At 35.1% G+C, this 19,566-nt stretch overlaps 1 protein-coding gene across 8 annotated transcripts in view; it reads right to left on the minus strand.

Moving 5' to 3' along the window:
* Window positions 1–19,566, minus strand: part of EXOC6 (exocyst complex component 6) — a 227,817-nt gene that overhangs the window by 88,849 nt on the left and 119,402 nt on the right. For all 8 annotated transcript variants that reach the window (XR_001107871.2, XM_064374113.1, XM_012454790.2 and 5 more), the window contains 4 exons: window positions 18,667–18,772; window positions 14,422–14,531; window positions 12,117–12,228; window positions 11,163–11,297 (listed from right to left, as the gene is read on the minus strand). Coding sequence is in view for 7 of the 8 variants with exons in the window: in XM_064374113.1 (XP_064230183.1) it covers window positions 11,163–11,297; window positions 12,117–12,228; window positions 14,422–14,531; window positions 18,667–18,772 (463 nt within the window). In the remaining variant the exon portion in view is untranslated. The remainder of the gene's footprint in view (window positions 1–11,162; window positions 11,298–12,116; window positions 12,229–14,421; window positions 14,532–18,666; window positions 18,773–19,566) is intronic.

Genomic DNA, 19,566 nt, shown 5'->3' on the forward strand with positions numbered 1-19,566 from the left:
GATTCCTTTTGCTTTTCTGGGATGCCTCTGATATAGGCAGAAAGAGAAAGAGATGCATGACAAGGTTTTAAAAGCCAGTTTCAAGAAGCTCCCCTCCTCCAAACTTACAGAGCTAAAGTACTTGGTTAAACTTTAGATTGATATAAAACTGGCTATTCTTTTAAAAGCCAAATTTAAATCCAGCTTTAATTCCCTTTTTTACTTTATAGAACTTTATTAAAATAAAGATGTTAGTTCACAATCTCCTAGATTTAAAAAGCCCATATGGGACAATTGAAATATTAACCAACAGTTGAGGGGGTGGTAGAGACCAAATATCTAGAAATTTTTAAGTCATGAGGGAAAAAAACACCGTATTTATGTGAAGAAAATCATAAAAATGATAAAACCATCACATGAAGTAATTATAACTACATGCTTTCTAGATCATGTTTAGTGAAAAAGTGGTTCAGAAAACACTTCTAAAAGGAACTAAGCAAAAAGAAAAGGGAAAACATAGAAATATATTTATTGCTTTTTGTTGTTGTCACTAGAACTTTATTGATTAGTCTCTATTTCTGAGGTGACACCACGTGCAGGTTCCACTCTTCCCATAAAATATCTAAGTTAAAATAAACATTTCTCAAGATGTTAAAAAAACTTTCGGGAAGGGGTACTTAATTTCTTTCTTTTAAGTTTATTAATGCTTTCCATGGGCTATAATGGGAAGCAAATAAATCTATGTTAGGGAATCACTGGATGTACTATGTCAAGGAAAATTTTCAGACAGCACTCCCAAGCAGTAATATGATTAAAGTCAACACTTGACAGGACTTTTCTAAGGACTAAGAATTCTGCTTATTTTATAATCCAGACAAATATAATCATTAGAAAAAATATGTGTCTGATCTTTATAGCTGCATGAACTGACTTACTACATTTTCTTTTTAAAGGAATGGGAGCAAGGATAGAAAGAAAACATAGAAAAGGCTTTCAATGTAATTTTTCCTGTAGTTATACATAGGAATACACTGAATTATTTGGTAAGACATTCCTAAGAGATGATTACTATTTATTACTAGTGATTTAGTGATTGCTAAGGAAAATAGTTAGGACTTCTTGGGAAGTTCTAGAGTTGAACCCAGAATAGTCTCAATCCTTATGTCCGTACCAGAAGGTCAAAAGCATTATTAACTCTTGACATTCTAGTCAGTTAGTATATCAGCTAACTCTTAAATAAAAGGTAAAGATTCAGTTTATAAACAAAGTAATTAATTCTTCCTTTATTTGTTGAAGAAATAGTGCCCTCTGGAGGCAGAAATGTATCTAGCATAATTTGGGAACTTTTAAAAAAATATTTCAATGTGTAAAAATTAAATACACTATCAGTGGTTCCCAACCATAGGTGTGCAACAGAACCCATCTAAGTATCTTTTTAAAGCATATACATGCACAAATTCCACCTAGATCTCGTGGAGCATAAGCATGTATGTTTTAAATAAAAGCTAAGTAGCAATAGCTAAAGATTTTAGTAAACATCTACAATTTACTGTCCATCATTCATTCCCCCTCTTGGAATAATTGCCAAGTATGTTTTGGAAAATCGCCCTGCCCTCATTCACAGATATCTCATTTGGGTAGGACTGAACCTATATCTAGCTCCAAGGATGGGTCTTGCCAAGTTTAAGTGAATTAGCAATTTCTATTCTCTTACAAAAAAATTCTATAGCAGCTAGTGGAGGAAGATGGTTTATCTTCCTTTAGATGACAGGACAATGACGATGTGAGGTTTGGGACTGTGACCAGGCAGTCATTTTGCTACCAGACTGAGAGAGCCTAGAGCTGCTGGGAGCTACTGGGCCACTATAAGTAGTCTGACGATGAAGACAAAATTGCATAGAATTAAAAGATGGAGAGACTCTGGGTCCACAGTAACATCTACTGAGTAGCAGTCCCCTATCTTTGGATATCTCTGTGCCACTGGCCAATAATTTTTCCTTTCTTGTTTAAGAAAGTTTGAGCTGGTTTTTCCATCAGTTCTTTTCAATTTTCTGTTAATAACCCTGATTAATACGAGTATCTTAATTGAAACATTTTTTGAATATTTAAGAAAAAAGTTACATTTAATTTTGCTCATTTAGAGCAAGGGGAATACATCTATATTTTTATGGGCCTTAAATATCTAGGCAAGAGATGAAGTTAGAGCTATCATAAAAAAGGTGTCCTCCCTAGTTAACTTCTTCCTGCTCTAATTCAATAAACAAAATTCCGATAATCCATGATCTTGACATAAACATTTCTAATATTAGTTACACTGCATATAGCCTCCAACTCATTATTCAATGTCACTACTAATGCAGAAGGGAAAAAGCAGTAAGACTAACCAATGTAATCTATTATTTCATTATGATGGAGAAAAAGGTGTGCTAATAAAATGGACAGAGAAGCCAATTAAGAAATTATAATTTTTTAAAAAATATATAATTTCCATTCAGTATCTTAAATGTCAATGTGTCAGTCAAAAGAAGTTGTTTTATTCTTTATATTCTTTATATTTAGTACTTAAAATCACCCAAAAAATAAAAGAGGGATTTGCTTGCTATGCTTCTCATTAAATTAGCAAAAAGTACTAATTCACCTGGTTACTTTTCATCAGGTTTTTTCATTATATGATATTACTGTGATTTAAAAAAAAAAAAAAAGAGTATTAGGCTTTAGGATATGTATTATGCCTTATACATATGCAAATCATAGATTACCATATGATCAATACTCTGGGTAAAACAAAGCTCAAGATCTGCTCCACAATGAACTAAGAAATCAAGTTAAAAGCCATGAAAAGCATGTATGAGTTAGAAGAACTGAAGTATCACAAAGTTCTAGAAATCACTATAAAAGATTATCCTGCTGGGTACAGTGGCTCTTGCCTGTAATCCCAACACTTTGGGAGTCTGAGGCAGGAAGATCACTTGAGCCCAGGAGTTTGAGACCAACATGGGCAACATGGTGAGACCCTATTTCTACAAAAAATAAATTTTAAAAAATTGGCCAGGTAAGATGGTGTGCACCTGTAATCCCAGCTACTAGGGAGGCTGAACTGGGAGGATCACTTGAGCCCAGGAGATCAAGGCTGCAGTGAGCTATGATTAAAAACAAAAATTGTTTTTTGTAAAAAGAAATACAGTCACCATGGACTATAAATCAAGGGTTAATAATATAGTTCTAAAGTAGGTAGGTCACAAACAGTATACTGAATATTCTATCACAAATGTAGGTTACTGTAAGAGTTATGTTTATTATACCAAAAACAATTTTCACAGATAATTACCCAATCTACAGTCCTCTGCTCTACCAGCTGAGTATCGAAGGGTGCACCCAAAAACAATTTTCAGAGGGAAATCCAAAGTACTTCTTAGAGAATTAGATAATGCAAGGTGAAGTATCAGTTAAAAAGCTATGGCCCAGGTAGAGCTGAAGATCAAAATTTAAGTAAAGGAAACTGATACTAACCGCTTCTAGGAGAAATTATATTTTTCCCCAGAATATACATTCAAAACACATGTAAACCAAACATTATTTTTAAACAAAAATAAGCATCCTTATTAACATAAATTGAATAAATATGATTTTATACTCCATCTTCTGGGTCATTGTCTGAATGTCTGAATATAACTTCAGCTTTCTGCCTTCTGTGCATGGGTTTATACCAATTATTCCTTCTCCTCATCTCTGCTGATTAAAATCCTACCTATGCTCCAAATTGATACAAATACTTAAATGCCTTCAGGATCCAGGCAGGTAACAAGAATGAGTATGGCAGACAGGGTATTTATGGTAGGCAGGATGATTATAGAGTTTGCATCTCATCTAAAAGTATGCAAATTCAAAACATTTAGAAAAACTGCAAATCCAAATCAAACATGTCTACAGGACCAAATTCATCTACTATTATATACTGTTGTTATTTGTCTATAGTTATCTGCTCTTCTAGATTAAAAGAATCCTAGTGGTTAAGAATCATTCCATGCCTTCCCCTCAGCAACTAGCACAGTACCACAGAAATACATTGTTGGGCTGGACAGTGGCTCACACTTGTAATCCTAGCACTTTGGGAGGCTGAAGTAAGAGGATTGTTTGAGTCCAGGAGTTCGCGACCACCTAGGCAATAGAGTAAGACCCTGTCTCTACAAAACAATTTTTTTAAATCAGCCAGGGTGGTAGAATGGGCCTGTAGTCCTAGCTATTTGGAAGGCTGAGGTGGGAGGATCACGAGCCCAGGAAGTCGAGGCTGCAGTGAGCCACGATCAAGTCACTGCACTCCATGCCTGGATGACAGCATGAAACCCTGTCTCAAAAACACAAAATACATATATATGTGTGTGTATGTATGTGTGTGTGTCAGTCATTCTAGTCAGTTAGATATATATATAATATATACATATGTGTATATATATATGTATATACATATATGTGTGTATACATCTATACATATGTATATACACATTTTTGCTCAAAAAACATCATTTAACATATGCCCCCAGGTGAAAAATGACACTCAGTTTAGACAGAACCATCTAAGGAATTACTGCTTTGTTTACAGGAGTATCTTTTGGGACACAATCAAAGCCTTTAGACAAGACAAAATATTTCATTTATTGTTCCTTATCAGAGTGGCCTGTCCTAGAATAACCTAAATCTCTCATAGAGTCACCTGCTAACTACCTCACTTGTAGAGGGAAATATAGGTTTTGAGCTACAATCAGTGACGGGAATAATTCAAAATCCAGTCTTTGGATTATCTGAGATTGTCAAAGGTCACTGTAAACTAAATAATTCTCTAATTCTCCAACTACCTAAGTTACCTCCTTTTCCTTTCTAAAAGGCAGGTGCTATATTTTTACCTTTCTAGTTTGCAAGGGCTTTTGCACCTCAAAAGTGTTCACAAATAATGACTAGTGGCTTTGTGGTAGCATCTGCCACTCCTGAAGTGGTTGTTTTTGTCATCAGGTTTGCAAATCATCTGATATAAATAGCTTTTTTAAGTAGTCCTCAATCATTTCTCTCCCTACTCTATTTCTGCTTTCTTTATAAGTAGCATTTGCTATAATTAACTGATTACTGATGATATTTAAAAAAAAAAAAAAGAAAGCTGAGCACTCTTGTCTTGAAGTCTCTACATTTTGTGACCCTCCTCTTTTGTTTACAGAACTAAAAAAAAGTTTTTATTTTTTCTGTTATTTTTTGTGTTTTTGGCAAAGTAGCATTTCCTTTATTTACTTTTCTGTTCTAGTTACCAAGGGACCTAATTACTTATTCTATTCCATATATATTTGTTACCCAATCTGCTTTTGCCTTTGGTTGTCTTCTAACTTACCTTTTAGGATTTTATGTCATTCAAATGTATTAAATCAGCTGTAAGCATGAAACTGCTTTATACAGCCCTCTCCAATGGGGAAGACCAGAAAAGGAGAAGTTGGTGGTAAAGGATGACAAAAGAAATAAATATCACATACATTGCCTTTTTAAAATGGCAATCAAATTGCATACACAATACAAGAAATCTTATAAAGGAACACTCCATCAATAAAAAAGCATATAAGTAATCAGAAGCTGACATGCAATTAATCAGTCAAGGAGTAATTTTGCAAGTGCCCTCACAAAGCAATAAATCAACTTTACATATGTAAAACAACATAACGATAATTAAAATGAAAAATTTTTAAACTTATTAGTTCTAAATGTTTATGCCAGTTTCTGAATTTATATCTTTATTACTAAAAATTAAATAAATATAAATTATATTTTACCCATATGGTAACATCTCAGAGGTCATGTATCCAGTCAATAACCAGGAAGAAAGCAAAAAAAAAGTCTCTAAGTAGCCAAAAGTGATACAGTTCACACACTAATAAATAAGGTGTAGTAAATTCTATCATGGAATACCATATTGAATTCAAAATAAATAAACTACAGCTACATGCAACAACACAAATGAAATACCCCAAGTCATGCTGAGTGAAAGAAGTCAGACACACAAAAAGATGCACTCTCTATGATCCTATTTAAATAAACCCAACAACAGGCAAAACTACTCTGTGCCATTAAAAGTCAGTAATGAGAGGAAAAAAGATAGTGACAAAGGAAAGGAAAGAGGAAGGCTTCTACAGTGCTAGTAATGCTTTATCTCTTGACCTCATAGTTACAAGTGTGCTCACCCTTTTTTTTTTTGCAATTTAAATAGACTATTTTTTAGAGTAGCTTTAGATCAACAGCAAAACTGAGCAGAAAGTACAGAGATTTACTATATACCCTACAAATTCCAAAGTCCACAGTGTACACTGGATTCACTCATGGTATTTTACATTCTATGGGTTTTGATGCATGTATTCACAATTACATACTTTTAGGGCAGTAGTTTCAATGTCCTACACATCCTCTGTGCTTCACCTATTTATCCCTCCACCACTCCCTCACTACAGGCAACCATTAACTTTTTTATTGCCTCCACAGCTTTGTCTTTTCCAGAATGTACATAGTTGGAAGCATATAATACGTAGCCTTTACAGATTGCCGCCTTTTTTTTTTTTTTTTTTGAGACGGAGTTTCGCTCTTGTTACCCAGGCTGGAGTGCAATGGCGCCATCTCGGCTCACTGCAACCTCCCCCTCCTGGGTTCAGGCAATTTTCCTGCCTCAGCCTCCTGAGTAGCTGGGATTACAGGCACGCGCCACATGCCCAGCTAATTTTTTGTATTTTTAGTAGAGACGGGGTTTCACCATGTTGACCAGGATGGTCTCGATCTCTTGACCTCGTGATCCACCCGCCTCGGCCTCCCAAAGTGCTGGGATTACAGGCGTGAGCCACCGCGCCCGGCCCTCAGATTGCCTTCTTTCACTTAATAATATGTGTTTAAGTTTCCTTCATATCACTGGCTAGATAGCTCATTTCTTTTTAGTACTTAATAATATTCCACTGACCAGATATCTCAGGGTTTATTTATCCATTCACCTACTGAAGGACATCTTGGTTGCTTCCAAGTTTGGGCAATTATAATAAAGTTGCTATAAACATCCATGTGCAAGTTTTTGGGTGAACCTAAGTTTTCAACTCCTTGAGATAAATACCAAGAAGCACAATTGCTGCACCACATGGTAGGACTGTGTTTCATTTTATAAGAAGCTGCCAAAATGGTCTTCTAAGGAGGCTGTAGCATTATTGCATTCCCACCGGCAATGAGTAAGAGCTTCTGTTGCTCCACATCCTTGTCAGCGTTTGGTGTTGTCACTGTTCTGGATTTTGGCCACTCTAATAGGTGTGCAGTGGTATCTCGTTGTTTTAATTTGCATTTCCCTTATGACATATATATGGAACATCTTTTCATATGCTTATCTGGTATCCCTGTGTCTTCTTTGCTGAGGTATATGTTAAGGTCTTTGGCCCATTTTAAAATCAATTGTTCATTTTCTTGTTGCGTTTTAAGAGTTTTTTGCATATTTTGGACAAGAGTCCTTTATCAGATAAGTCTTATGCAAATATTTTCTCCCAGTCTGTGGCTTGTCTTCTCATTCTGTTGACAGGGTCTTTCACAGAACAGAAGTCTAAAATTTTAATGAAGTTCAGTTTATCAATGATTTCTGATTGTTCCTTCGGGGAACAATCATGACTAAAAAGTCATTGCTCCACCCAAGGTCATCTTGATTTTCCATGTTATCTTCTAGGGGTTTTATCGTTTTGCATTTTACATATAGATCTGTGATGCATTTTGAGTCAGTTTTTGTGAAGGGTGTAAGGTCTGGTCTAGATTCACTTTTTTGCATGTGGATGTCCAGTTGTTCCAGCACTATTTGTTGAAAAAACTATCTTTGCTACATTTTATTACCTTTGTTCCTTTGTCAAAATTCAGTTGACTACATTTATGTAGTTCTATTTCTGGGGTCTATAATCTGTTCCATTAATCTATTTGTCTGTTGTTTGTCCAATACTACAGCTTTATAGTAAGTCTTAAAGACTTACTATAAACTTACTATAAACAGTCCTCCAACTTTGTTCTTCTTCAATACTCTGTTGGTTCTTCTGGGTCTTCTGTCTCTCCATATAAAGTTAAGGATCACTTTGTCAACACCCACAGAAAAACTTGCTGGGATATTAATGGGGAATACATTAAATCTGTAGATCAAGTTGGGAAAAACTGACATGTACCATGTCCTTGGTCCACAGGAAGAGAATTTCAAGCCCTTAAAGACAATTTACTACTATCACTACAGACACAATCCTAAAAAGCTTTGCTACAGAGTCATTAGCAGACAAAAAGAAAAAAAAAGGCAAGTTAGAAAAAGAATCAGAAAATACATTTCTTCTAGGCATTTACAGTTGCAATTACTGCCAGTACTCAAAAGAAAACTCCTCAGAGTAGCAGGTTCAAAAAGCTCCATGGAGTCAAGTTAAAGATCCCTGATGCCAAAGAGAAAGAACTGAACTACTAAACAGGTTAGAAAGGGAATGGTATTTCCGTTTTTTTCCCTCTATATTGATGCAAATGTTTCCAGTTAGGAGAAGTCTTATATTAGCTTTAAGTAGCTTTCTATTTGAGTCTGAGTTAATTTCAAAACATTGAGGTACTTTTTAGTACTTAAAATGACCAGATATATCAGGGTTTCTTTAAGTAGTTCCTGAGGGCAGGAACTATTTACTGAACCTCTTTTATATCACTTACAGATTTAGCAAACAAGGTAACAAGATGATATATATACACTATTTCCTAAAGTAAATATATATGACACAAGATCAGGCAGTTTGTGTGTGCATGTGTAGTTTTTGGAAAAGAAGCAAATAGAGGTATAGGTATCATAAAGTGCTTGTTTCCAGAATCATTAAGCAATCAAACAGAAACATGTTTTCTAGGGTCACTGAACTGAAAAAAAAAATCAAGCTAAGAGGCTAAATGATCCAATTGAATTCTATAGTCAAGACTGTACTTCAATCGTCTCTGTGAAAGAGGCAACAGACTATTCACTATGAATGGAAATTCCCAAGTGTCCCTCAGTAATTCACTTTAATATTGATTAAACAATCCTCCCTGTTGAAGTGCTTCCCCGTATCACAGTTCGAGACAAATTCCTCTTCAAATAGACCAAAAGATAGAACTGAAAAATACTTGACCTTCAGATATTAAGATGAAGACAGCTCTTGTTCACATATTAGAAAACAGAAAAGCATTTACTGAGTTCTATGTGAAAACAAAACGAAAAAATAAACAACAAAAAACAAAGATGCTCTGCTATTTACAGAGCAGAACTTCATTTCTGGATTTCCAAGGAAATCCACCAAGGAGTATGCAATGGTAGTTGTGGTTTCTTGCATGTGGATCTTGCATGCAATGGTAGTTGTGGTTTCCACTCTGGAATGACAAACCAGAGCTAACATTCCTAAACATTCTTTCCCAACAGGCAGATTTTAAGAAATACAGTTCCAAGATCCCCTAATCTAAGGGCATTATGCTCCAGTATCTTTGGTTCTTTGGCTTAGGACCGATAAGAAAGATTTCTTGAAGATCCCTAGAAACACAAGATGCTTAGGCAATTCATGTTTTAATCAGAGAGTACTGAGTAAGCATATTAAATTTAATGATAACCATTAAATATGCCTACAACGCTAAGCCTGAGAAATCCCTTCTTGACAGCGTTATGAATGACACATGGATATAAGGACAGAGAGAACAATAAAGAGAAAGTAGAGGCATTATGAAAAATCTAACATAAAAGCTAAGAATAAATTTGTCCTTGGATAAATAAGTGACTAAAAATTTGTAGCGTCTCCTCCTATATTATAATACTTATCACACCATATTGTTAAGCGTCTTTAATTATTTTTTTCCTCCTCTGAGCTTCTTGAGGGCAGGGATACATTTTTGTATTCTCAGGGTCTAAACAGAGTGGTCAGAGCATGATTTATGTACAATGAATGGCTCTGTACTAAGTATCTTCTTTAATCCTCATAATAATCATATGAGGTACTGTATTCTTACTCTTATTTTATAGATAAAGAAACTTGGGATCATTTCTATTAAAGAACTTGCCCAAGGTCCCAGAGCAATCTAACTTCAGAGTATCTGCATTTGATCACTGTACTATATTATCTGAATAAATGAATGCCTGCTTTTTTAGGCTTCTAAGTTTTAATAACTAATTTTATAAGTCTGCTGATTCAGATATCATTCTGTATTTGTGTCTTATGTATTGAAATGACTACATGAGCTCAAGAGACACCAGAGGAGCATAACATTTGGGGGCCAAGCAGATAATTCTAGGATCCCAGGGTTGTTTCTGGACTTCACACATTCAAAGTATGGTTAAATGTTAACATTAAATTAGTTATTTTTAAACACAAGAACATTCATTTTTTAAAATGCAAGTTATTACAATATAATCTTAGGGGGTGATGATAATATAATAAAAGTAGTTAAAGAGAATTCTTTTTAATAGGAAACTTAGAAAGAGCTATAAGGTTAAATCAGCAAGCCCATTTTACAGATAAGTGATCAGTATGTGGTTTATCATTAGTTTAACAAAATAGTCAATGTAAGGGGATTTATATACACTAGACTAAGCCAATGTCTCATCTATGACTCCAAATCAATAAAATAATAAAATAGCTTATGAAATTATTTAATCTTACATTCTGCCTAAAACAACCATTAATTAATCCTCAGTATATCTCGTACATTATTCAAACAGAAATCTTTCTGTCTGCAAAAGAGGTAGGACTTCAATGATATGTAATAATATTTATTTTTCTTTAGATCAGAACCAGTCAAGAAGGGAAAACAAATCTATCTGTATTTGTCTTACATTTTAAATTTCTAGACATAAACACTCATATAAACTTAATTTTTAAACTGTGAAATATTAATTCAGATAGACCTATTCAGCACTACCATAAATCATCAAAACATGAACAAACCGAATATACACTGTAGAAAATAAGTATACTTTTCTCCATTTTAATAAGATGTTTACAATACCAAAAAGAAAATGGCATTTATCTGCTGATTGTTGACAATGATTATCTCTAATTCTTAATTTTTAGGAATATAATAGATCTTGCATGCAATAAAAACAGTCTTTAATTTCTTAACATTTGCTTACAGTGATGGAAATGAAAACTTTTGGTCAAATGTTTACATACCTTAAAAGTAGAAAGTCCATAAAGTCTTGTAGTATGAACAGTTTCTTGAGAAATATTTGTAATGTTAGTTATAAAGTCCTCAAGATATTTACAAGCTTGTTCCAGGTGTGTTGTGTTTATGATGATTTGCACCAGCTAGAAAACACAAAATATATCCAGTAAAATACAGGATACATGTATGTAAAATCACCTAATTTTTAAAAACAGGATTATTACTTCCAGCAACTGTACCATTTCTACATAATTACAGCATTACAGGATACAACTATCTGATTTTAAAAGCCTGCTGTAAATACTGATTATGAATGATTACATATACACACACACACATCAAGAGTCTAACTGCCAGTTATTTTAAACTAACTTTTCATAATATGTTTCAAATTTTAAACATTTAACTAGTAAAAAATTAGGATTTTGACTTTTCATGTAGTCTGGCAATCAGAAATCTAAATAGATGTTCTAACATCTTCAACTATCTATTATTCCCCATGTGAACCCTTTTCCCTCACGTCTGTTTTCCAGAGACAGGGTCTTGCTGTCACCTAGGCTGTAGTGCTGTGGCATGACTGTAACTCACTGCAGCCTCAACCTCCTGGGCTCAAGTCCGGAGCAGCTAGGACTACAGGTGCACAAGACCATGCCTGGCCAATATTCTTCATTTTCTGTAGAGACAGGGTCTCACTATATTGCCCAGGCTGGTCTCAAACTCCTGACCTCAAGCAATCCTCCCACCTTGGCCTCCCAAGGTTCTTGGATTTTAGGTGTGAGCCACTGTCCCTGGACTCCTCACATTTCTGGAATTTATACTGGTGTTTTTATTCTGAAAACAAATCTTCTTATATTAATACATTTAAAACAGGAAGTTAGTTTTACAGAATGATGTTCAGCAATAATTTAAAGTAATTGTTTCATACAATGAAACATTTCACTATCGGTGTCTTTTTAACCTACCTCTGTCAAACCAATATGAGGTTTTCTAATCAAGTTCAGTAAACAGCTACTCAAAGTTCTGGTCAGCAACAGATTTGTTGATTTTCTAAGCATATCATCTATTTCTGTTGAGCTGAAAACAAAGATTGATATCATTAAACTTTCTACAAGCATGCAGTTAGTTAACATCCTAAATAATTTAACACAATTTACTAAAACAATTTGTCCCAAGTCATTAGTTTATATCTTTAAATAAACTACAATGACCCATATTTATTAAATCACAAACTTCAATTTAAATTTGCAAAGGGGACATTTTCCACAAAGTAGAATATTCATTTATGGCATAATTTAAATGTATCCAATTAACAACTACAGAAAAATCATGGAGCACTTGGTATAAGGAAATAAAACTATTACTAAATTCCGACTCCATCATGGGATAGTCACTTTGTTGTTTTATTTTATTTATTATTTATTATTGTTTCTGAGCCAGGGTCTGACTCTGTCACCCAGGCTGGACTGCAGTGGTGTAATTATAGCTCACTGTAGCCTCAAAGTCCTGGGCTCAGGCGATTCTAACACCTCAGCCTTCTGAGTAGCTGGTACTACCAATGCATGCCAGCATGCCCTGCTAGTTTTCAAATATTTTATAGAGATAGGGTTGCGCTATTTGCCCAGGCTGATCTCAAACTCCTGGACCCAAATGATTCTCCCACTTTGGCCTCCCAAAGTGCTGGGATTACAGACATGAGCCACCGCGCCCAGCCCCAAAAGACAGTCACTTTGAAAGAAACTTCATATACAACTACAGCTAAAAAATACAAACTGATATGAGCTCTTTCTAGATATAATTACCCAATTTAATTGTTAATATAACCAAGTTATCCATTTTCATTAAGATTTTTTGTCTTCAAAGAAATAAATTACCTTAAACTAATTTTAATTTGATGCAAAAAAAATCTATGATGTTTCTTAACATCCTAAGTATTGCTAAGCTAGCACTAAAAAACAGATTGTTTTCTCCTAACGATTAAGGCTTCAATTTAAGGAAATAATGGTTTCTTGGATACAGCCTCATTATCACAACCATTAAACTATCCTTAGACCATGGATCATCCATCTCAGCACTACTGGCATTTCAGGATGAATACTTCTTTGTTGTGGAAACTGTCCTGCACATTTGGATGTTTGGCAGCACCCCTGGCCTCTACCCACCATTCTAAGTAGTGCCCCTCCTGGGAACTGTAAAAATCAAAGATGTTTCTAGACATTGCCAAATTTGTGGGGAGGAGGTGGTAGCAGAAAAACCAAAATTATCCCCAGGTGAGAACTACTGCCTTAGATATAGGCTAACATTTTTGCATCCTTTTACTTTTTGTTAAAATACTACTTTTAAAATTTTGTGGGCCAGGCACAGTGGTGTGTGCCTATAATCCCAGCACTTTGGGAGACTGAGGTGGGTAGATTGCTTGAGGTCAGGAGTTCAAAACCAGCTTGACCAACATGGCAAAACCTTGTCTCCACTAAAAATACAAAAATTTTCAGGGCGTAGTAGCACGCACCTGTGATTCCAGCTACTTGGGAGGCTGAAGTGGGAGGATCACTTGAGCCCAAGAGTTCTAGGGTGCAGTGAGCCATAATTGTGCCACTGTATTCCAGACTGGGCAACAGAGTGAGATCCTGTCTCAAAACAAAATAAAAACAAATAAAAAGATCTACCATTCAACCCAGCAATCCCACCAGGGATATACCTAAAGGAAAATATATAATTCTACCAAAAGACACATGTACCCATATGTTCATTATAGCACTATTAACAATGGCAAAGACAGAGAATCAACCTAGGTGTCTATCAATGTTGGATTGGATAAAGAAAATGTGGTACATAAACACCATGGAATACTACACAGCCATAAAAAAGAACAAAATCATGTCTTTTGCAGCAACATGAATGCAGCTGGAGGCTATTATCCTAAGCAAACTAATGCAGAAACAGAAAACCAAATACTGCATGTTTTCACTTATAAGTGGGAGCTAAACACTAGGTACACATGGATGTAATGATGGAAACAACAGATACTGGGGACTACAAGAAGGGGAGGCAGGGGCTGAAAAACTACCTGTTGGGTACTATGCTCACTACCTGAGTGACAGGTTCAATCATACCCCAAACCTCAGCTTATACAATATGCCCGTGTAACAAACATGTACCCCATGAATCTAAAATAAAAGTCGAGGGAAAAAAAAGTCATGGTATAAAAATAAAGTACTAATGTTTCATAAACAGTTATGACAAAAATGCATTTGTGGTTAGTAAACTTACCTCCGGTGTAGTGACTCTGAAAATTTAAGGCTGGCATAAATAAATTCTTTAACTTGAATGTAAATATGAGGCACTGACTGAGACATGGGGAATTTCTTTGGGAAAGATTGCTGTAGAAAGACAAAGGTAATATTGTTTTTGAAATTTTAGAAAAAGACATGCTAATCACCAAATATGTAAAATTAAATTGATTTCACACTTGAATAGTGAATACCTGCATCAAAAACTCTACTGTTACGTTTCTACATTTTTGATATTTTATCAAAATATTTCTGAAGAAAATAATGTGGCACTTTACCCTTGTTTCTTAAATCATATTATCAGACTTCCAACAAGCAGAGAAAATACATAACGATACCTTTGGTGTATTCTGATGATAAGCATTCTGTCTATAGGAGATGCCTAGCTGTCTGCTTCTTTGTGTATGTATCATACAAGAGTCAGAGTGGCCATGAAAATTACAGGCCAGCTTTCTGGCTCAGAGTCATTAAATAATTCTAAGACTCACTTCATTTACCTTCAGTGAAGGCTTGAGGCCAATTCAAGAAGTTATCGAGTTTATTCCATAACTCCTAGAATACCTTATGGCATGTTTCTGACCTCTATGCCATTAAACACTGGTATGCAGCCAATGGCTTATATGGTGCTTCCTGGCTAAACTACTCTGTAAGTTATTATCCATTTGAAATTCTCAGTCTCTAAAAGGTAAACTCCTTCCAAGACTGTTACCAAAAAACACCCCTCTTTTCTCTATTTTCACCTTCATTGCAACCTTGTTATATTGGTGAAAGTACCGTCACCAAGATCACCAGTGATCTCACAGTTGTTCAATCCAGTGATTTCTTCAGGTCTCATGTTACCTGACTTTTTTGAAGAATCTGACACAGTTGACCCACTCCTATTTAATTAATGATCTCTCCTTCCTTGGACTCCTGCCCAAACTGGTTTTCCTCCTTTTTCTCTACCTACTCTATTTCTCTTCCTCTAGCCATTACTTAATTATTGCTTTATTTCTCTTCCTCTAGACATTACTTTAATTATTGCTTTAGCCATTACTTAATTATTGCTTAACTATGCTTTAGGGTTCTGTCCTAAACCCTCTCTTGCTACTACGTGTACTTTCTTTGGATGATCTCATATAGTCTTATGACCTCAATCATCATGCAAGTACCAATATCTCCAACTCTGCAACTCCAGATCAAATCTTTCTCTTTGAAGTCCAAATCCATATATCTGCCTATTGGACAGTTCTATTTGGCTGTACCATTTGAGACACACTCAAAAGGTCCAAAAGTGAAATTATCATCTTTTTCTTCTAAATCTGCTCCTCTTGTGTTTCTTATCACAGTGAATGTTGCCACCATCTAAGGTAGAAACTTGGTTATCTCATTTGACTCCTTTATCTCCGTTACCCTTCATATGCACATAATCACCAACTCCTGTTGCTCCTACCTCCTAAGCAACTCAAATCAGCTTCAATGACCATAACCCCCATTCAGGTTACATAACCCTCTCCTCTCATCAAGATAAATGCAAAAGTCTTCTAGGTGGTCTCCCTGCCACCAGTCCTACTCTTTTCCAGTGCATTCTCCACATATTAGCCAGAGAGATCTTCCTAAACCACAAATCTTATGTTTTTACCACTTAAAATTCTTTCATGGCTTCCTATAACCCTCAGGAAAAAGGATAAACTCTCTAACACTGTTTAGTAGGGCCATTATGGTCTGGCCCTTTCTACTTCTCCAATTTACATCTCTTGAGCTTCATCTCTTGTACTTCATCCACTTTGACTTTTACACAGACTTTCTGCATGCTGTACCCCCTATCTTAAGCAGTGCAAACTTCTGTGAATTAAAATTTCCTATTTATTTTATCTACCCTCTTATTTTATCTAAAATAAATAATTTCTTACTTATTTTATCTACCTACCTACAGAGTTTTTTTGAAACTCTGTCTCAAATAAATAAATAAATAGATAAGCCACAAGCAGAGCTAGCAGGTGAATCTAGTCCTAGTCTAGTGCTCTTTATACAGACACTAGTCTGAGGGTAGATAAAATAAATAAGAAATTGTAATTCACAGAAGGCTGCATAAAGGTCTTTGCACCTTCACAGCAAAGACTGAAAATGTAGCACATAGCGCTGTGTCAGGTATATAGTAGGTAGAAGAAAAATATTTGAAATTATTTTAATGACATTAAAGGCAGAATATACATATGTTCTTATTTGGTCAAATGATTCTAATAAAATTAACATAGCTATTTACAAAAATATTTTTGCATATATGTTTACTACTACTCCTTCATTCATAATTTATGTTGAAAATAACTCAAGTTGAGAGAGAGTTGCATATATTTTCTAACAAATTTAATTGAAAATTATACTTAAACTGGGAAAAAATATACACACACAACCAAAAGACTTTATTAAATAATTTATGAGATTTATTTTTCAGTTGTCATATTTCAATTTTCCATGTGACTGTAACTATTAACAGTTCTTCTTTTTAATAATGAGTAATACATAGACCAATGAATACAACTCCTAAGAACGTAATCTTAAGAGGTACTGCATATATTAGAAACTCTCTACAAGCAAAGTTAAACTTCCTTTTAATTATAAGCCTATTTAGAATAGTTTAATATGATTAGAAGGGATATTAGAGATTATTGAGTTCAACCTCCTCATTTGACAGATGAGGCACAAATGCACATGCACATGGCGGCTCAGTCGTTTGCCTATAATAAGCCATAAGCTGTCGGGTGCAATGGTTCATGCCTGTAATCCCAGCACTTTTGTGAGGCCAAAGCAGGCGGATCACCTTAGGTCAGGAGTTTGAGACCAGCCTGACTAACATGGTGAAATCCTGTCTCTAGTTAAAAAAAAAAAAAAAAATTAGCCAGACATGGTGGTGCATGCCTGTAATCCCAGCTACTCGGGAGGCTGAGGCAGGAGAATCCCTTGAATCGAGGAGGAGGAAGTTGCAGTGAGCTGAGATTGTGCCATTGCACTCCAGCCTGGGCAACAAGAGCAAAACTGTCTCAAAATAATAATCATCATCATCATCCATCATCATCATCCAAAAACAGAGCTAGCACATGAATCTAGACCTAGTCTAGTGCTCTTTGTATATACAGACACCAGCCTGAACAAATGCATTATCAGTAACTAAAACAAAACTAAGCCATGAGATGCAGAATATTCTGGTGATATTTCTTGACAGAACAACTTTCACTGGGCTTTCAAAAAATACAGAATTAGAACAATTATTCTGGCCTGTTGTATTAAAACATGGCTACCAGGTATATGCAATGGCAGCGTTAGCTACAATCTAGAAGTCATCCATTTAATTACCTGGTTCTGTATTTAGTGAGTAGTACAAATAATATGCTTAGTTTATGTATAAAAATCTAACAAAAATTTACAGTCACAATTCATTCAGAATTTGGTCTTGCTCATGCTGAAGTGATACAAATGTAGAAAAGTACTAAATTATAAAAGTTGGGAAAATAGTAAGAGTAATGAGAAAAAACAAGAATAAACAGTATACAAAAGTGAGAGTTACAGGAAATATGACATCCTTTTCTAATGAGATCTAATTCTAACCAAAGATACTGGATAGGTACAAGTGTGTATGTTTGTACGTATATGCACACACACATGCATTCATGTGCATTCTAAGAATCTCCTACATGGCTGGTCTACTTCCTTTCTCTACCCTGTCTTTTGTTCAGATATCTTGACTCCAAAAATGTATATATTCCTACTTCAGGAAGAAATCTATAGGTAGCTATTGCCTTCACAAATCACTTATTTAACCAAGATAAACTTTTTGTAAAAGTATACTTCTTTTAAAATCTTCCACAGTGACAAACATTTCAAAGAAATTCTCATCTCTTTCCCTAGGATATACTCTTATTACTATAAATCTACTTTTTCATTGGAATCCACTCAACATTAGTAACACCTCTCCTGGGAATCCACCTAACGTTTGAGGCAACTGCTTCTAGTATCCCCAGGAAAGTCCCTTCTTAACTTCATCAGAATCACAGCAGTAGTAGTAGTAGTAATAACATACTCTTCAAAACATAACAAAACATAATTAATTTTCTCAAATAACACAACAAAAATTGCCCCCAAAGAAACCACTCTTATTTACTGTTTCAGCTTAATATTTAATGTTATGTAGTAATAAATATAATGAATTTATTTTTAAGAAAATCCTTGAATTAAAAACTAGCTGTACCTTTTCAAGGTCTGGATCTTGAAAGGGAAATCTGGTGATGACAATTTTATATTCTTCTTCATTGACAATAGGGATGGGGCTGTAATTATCTTCTTCAAAAATGTCCCTGTTAGGAAAGGAAAACTGAAAATTTATCATTACAAAACGTATTATTAGAGTACTATAAGACAATACCTTAAAAAACCCCAACTATTACAAAAGCAGTTTTTATTGTCTATTAAAAGTCCAAATAGGAAGATACTGTGTAACCATCCAGAATTCTAAAATTCAACATCAAATAAGTCTTGTCCCTCAAAATCCAGGGATAATGTACTTTTTCCAGTAGTCTATTTTACAAAATCTCAGCACTTTAGTTTTCTAGTCTAGAACAATTTTCAAGATGATATAATCTGAACAAGCTCATTACCTGTAACTAAAAAAGGATCCATGTAATGGAGAGTATTCCTGTCACGATTTTTTTTTTTCTGAGGCAAAGTCTCACTCTGCCCAGGCTGGAGTGCAGTGGCACGATCTCGGCTCCGCCTCCCGAGTTCCAATGATTCTCCTGCCTCAGCCTCCCAAGTAGCTGGGATTACAGGCATGCACCACCATGCCCTGCTAAGTTTTGTATTTTTAGTTGAGATGGAGTTTTACCGTGTTAGCCAGGATGATCTCGATCTCCTAACCTCGCGGTCCGCCCACCTCAGCCTCCCAAAATGATGGGATTACAGGCATGAGCCACCACATCCAGCCTCCTGTTGTAATTTTTGATAGGAATAATTCTCAAGTTGTATATCTTATGTCTGCTCTTTTCCCAATGAGATTATAAACTCTTGAAGATCAAAACAATGTGTTACATTTGTTTAGTCTCTTATATGTCATGATTAGAAATGGATCTTTTATAGTTGGTGAGGCAGAAAC

This window comes from Aotus nancymaae, unplaced genomic scaffold (assembly GCF_030222135.1).
Source record: "Aotus nancymaae isolate 86718 unplaced genomic scaffold, 86718_ANA_hifiasm-v0.15.2.pri h1tg000010l, whole genome shotgun sequence".
NCBI classification, from domain to species: domain Eukaryota; kingdom Metazoa; phylum Chordata; class Mammalia; order Primates; family Aotidae; genus Aotus; species Aotus nancymaae.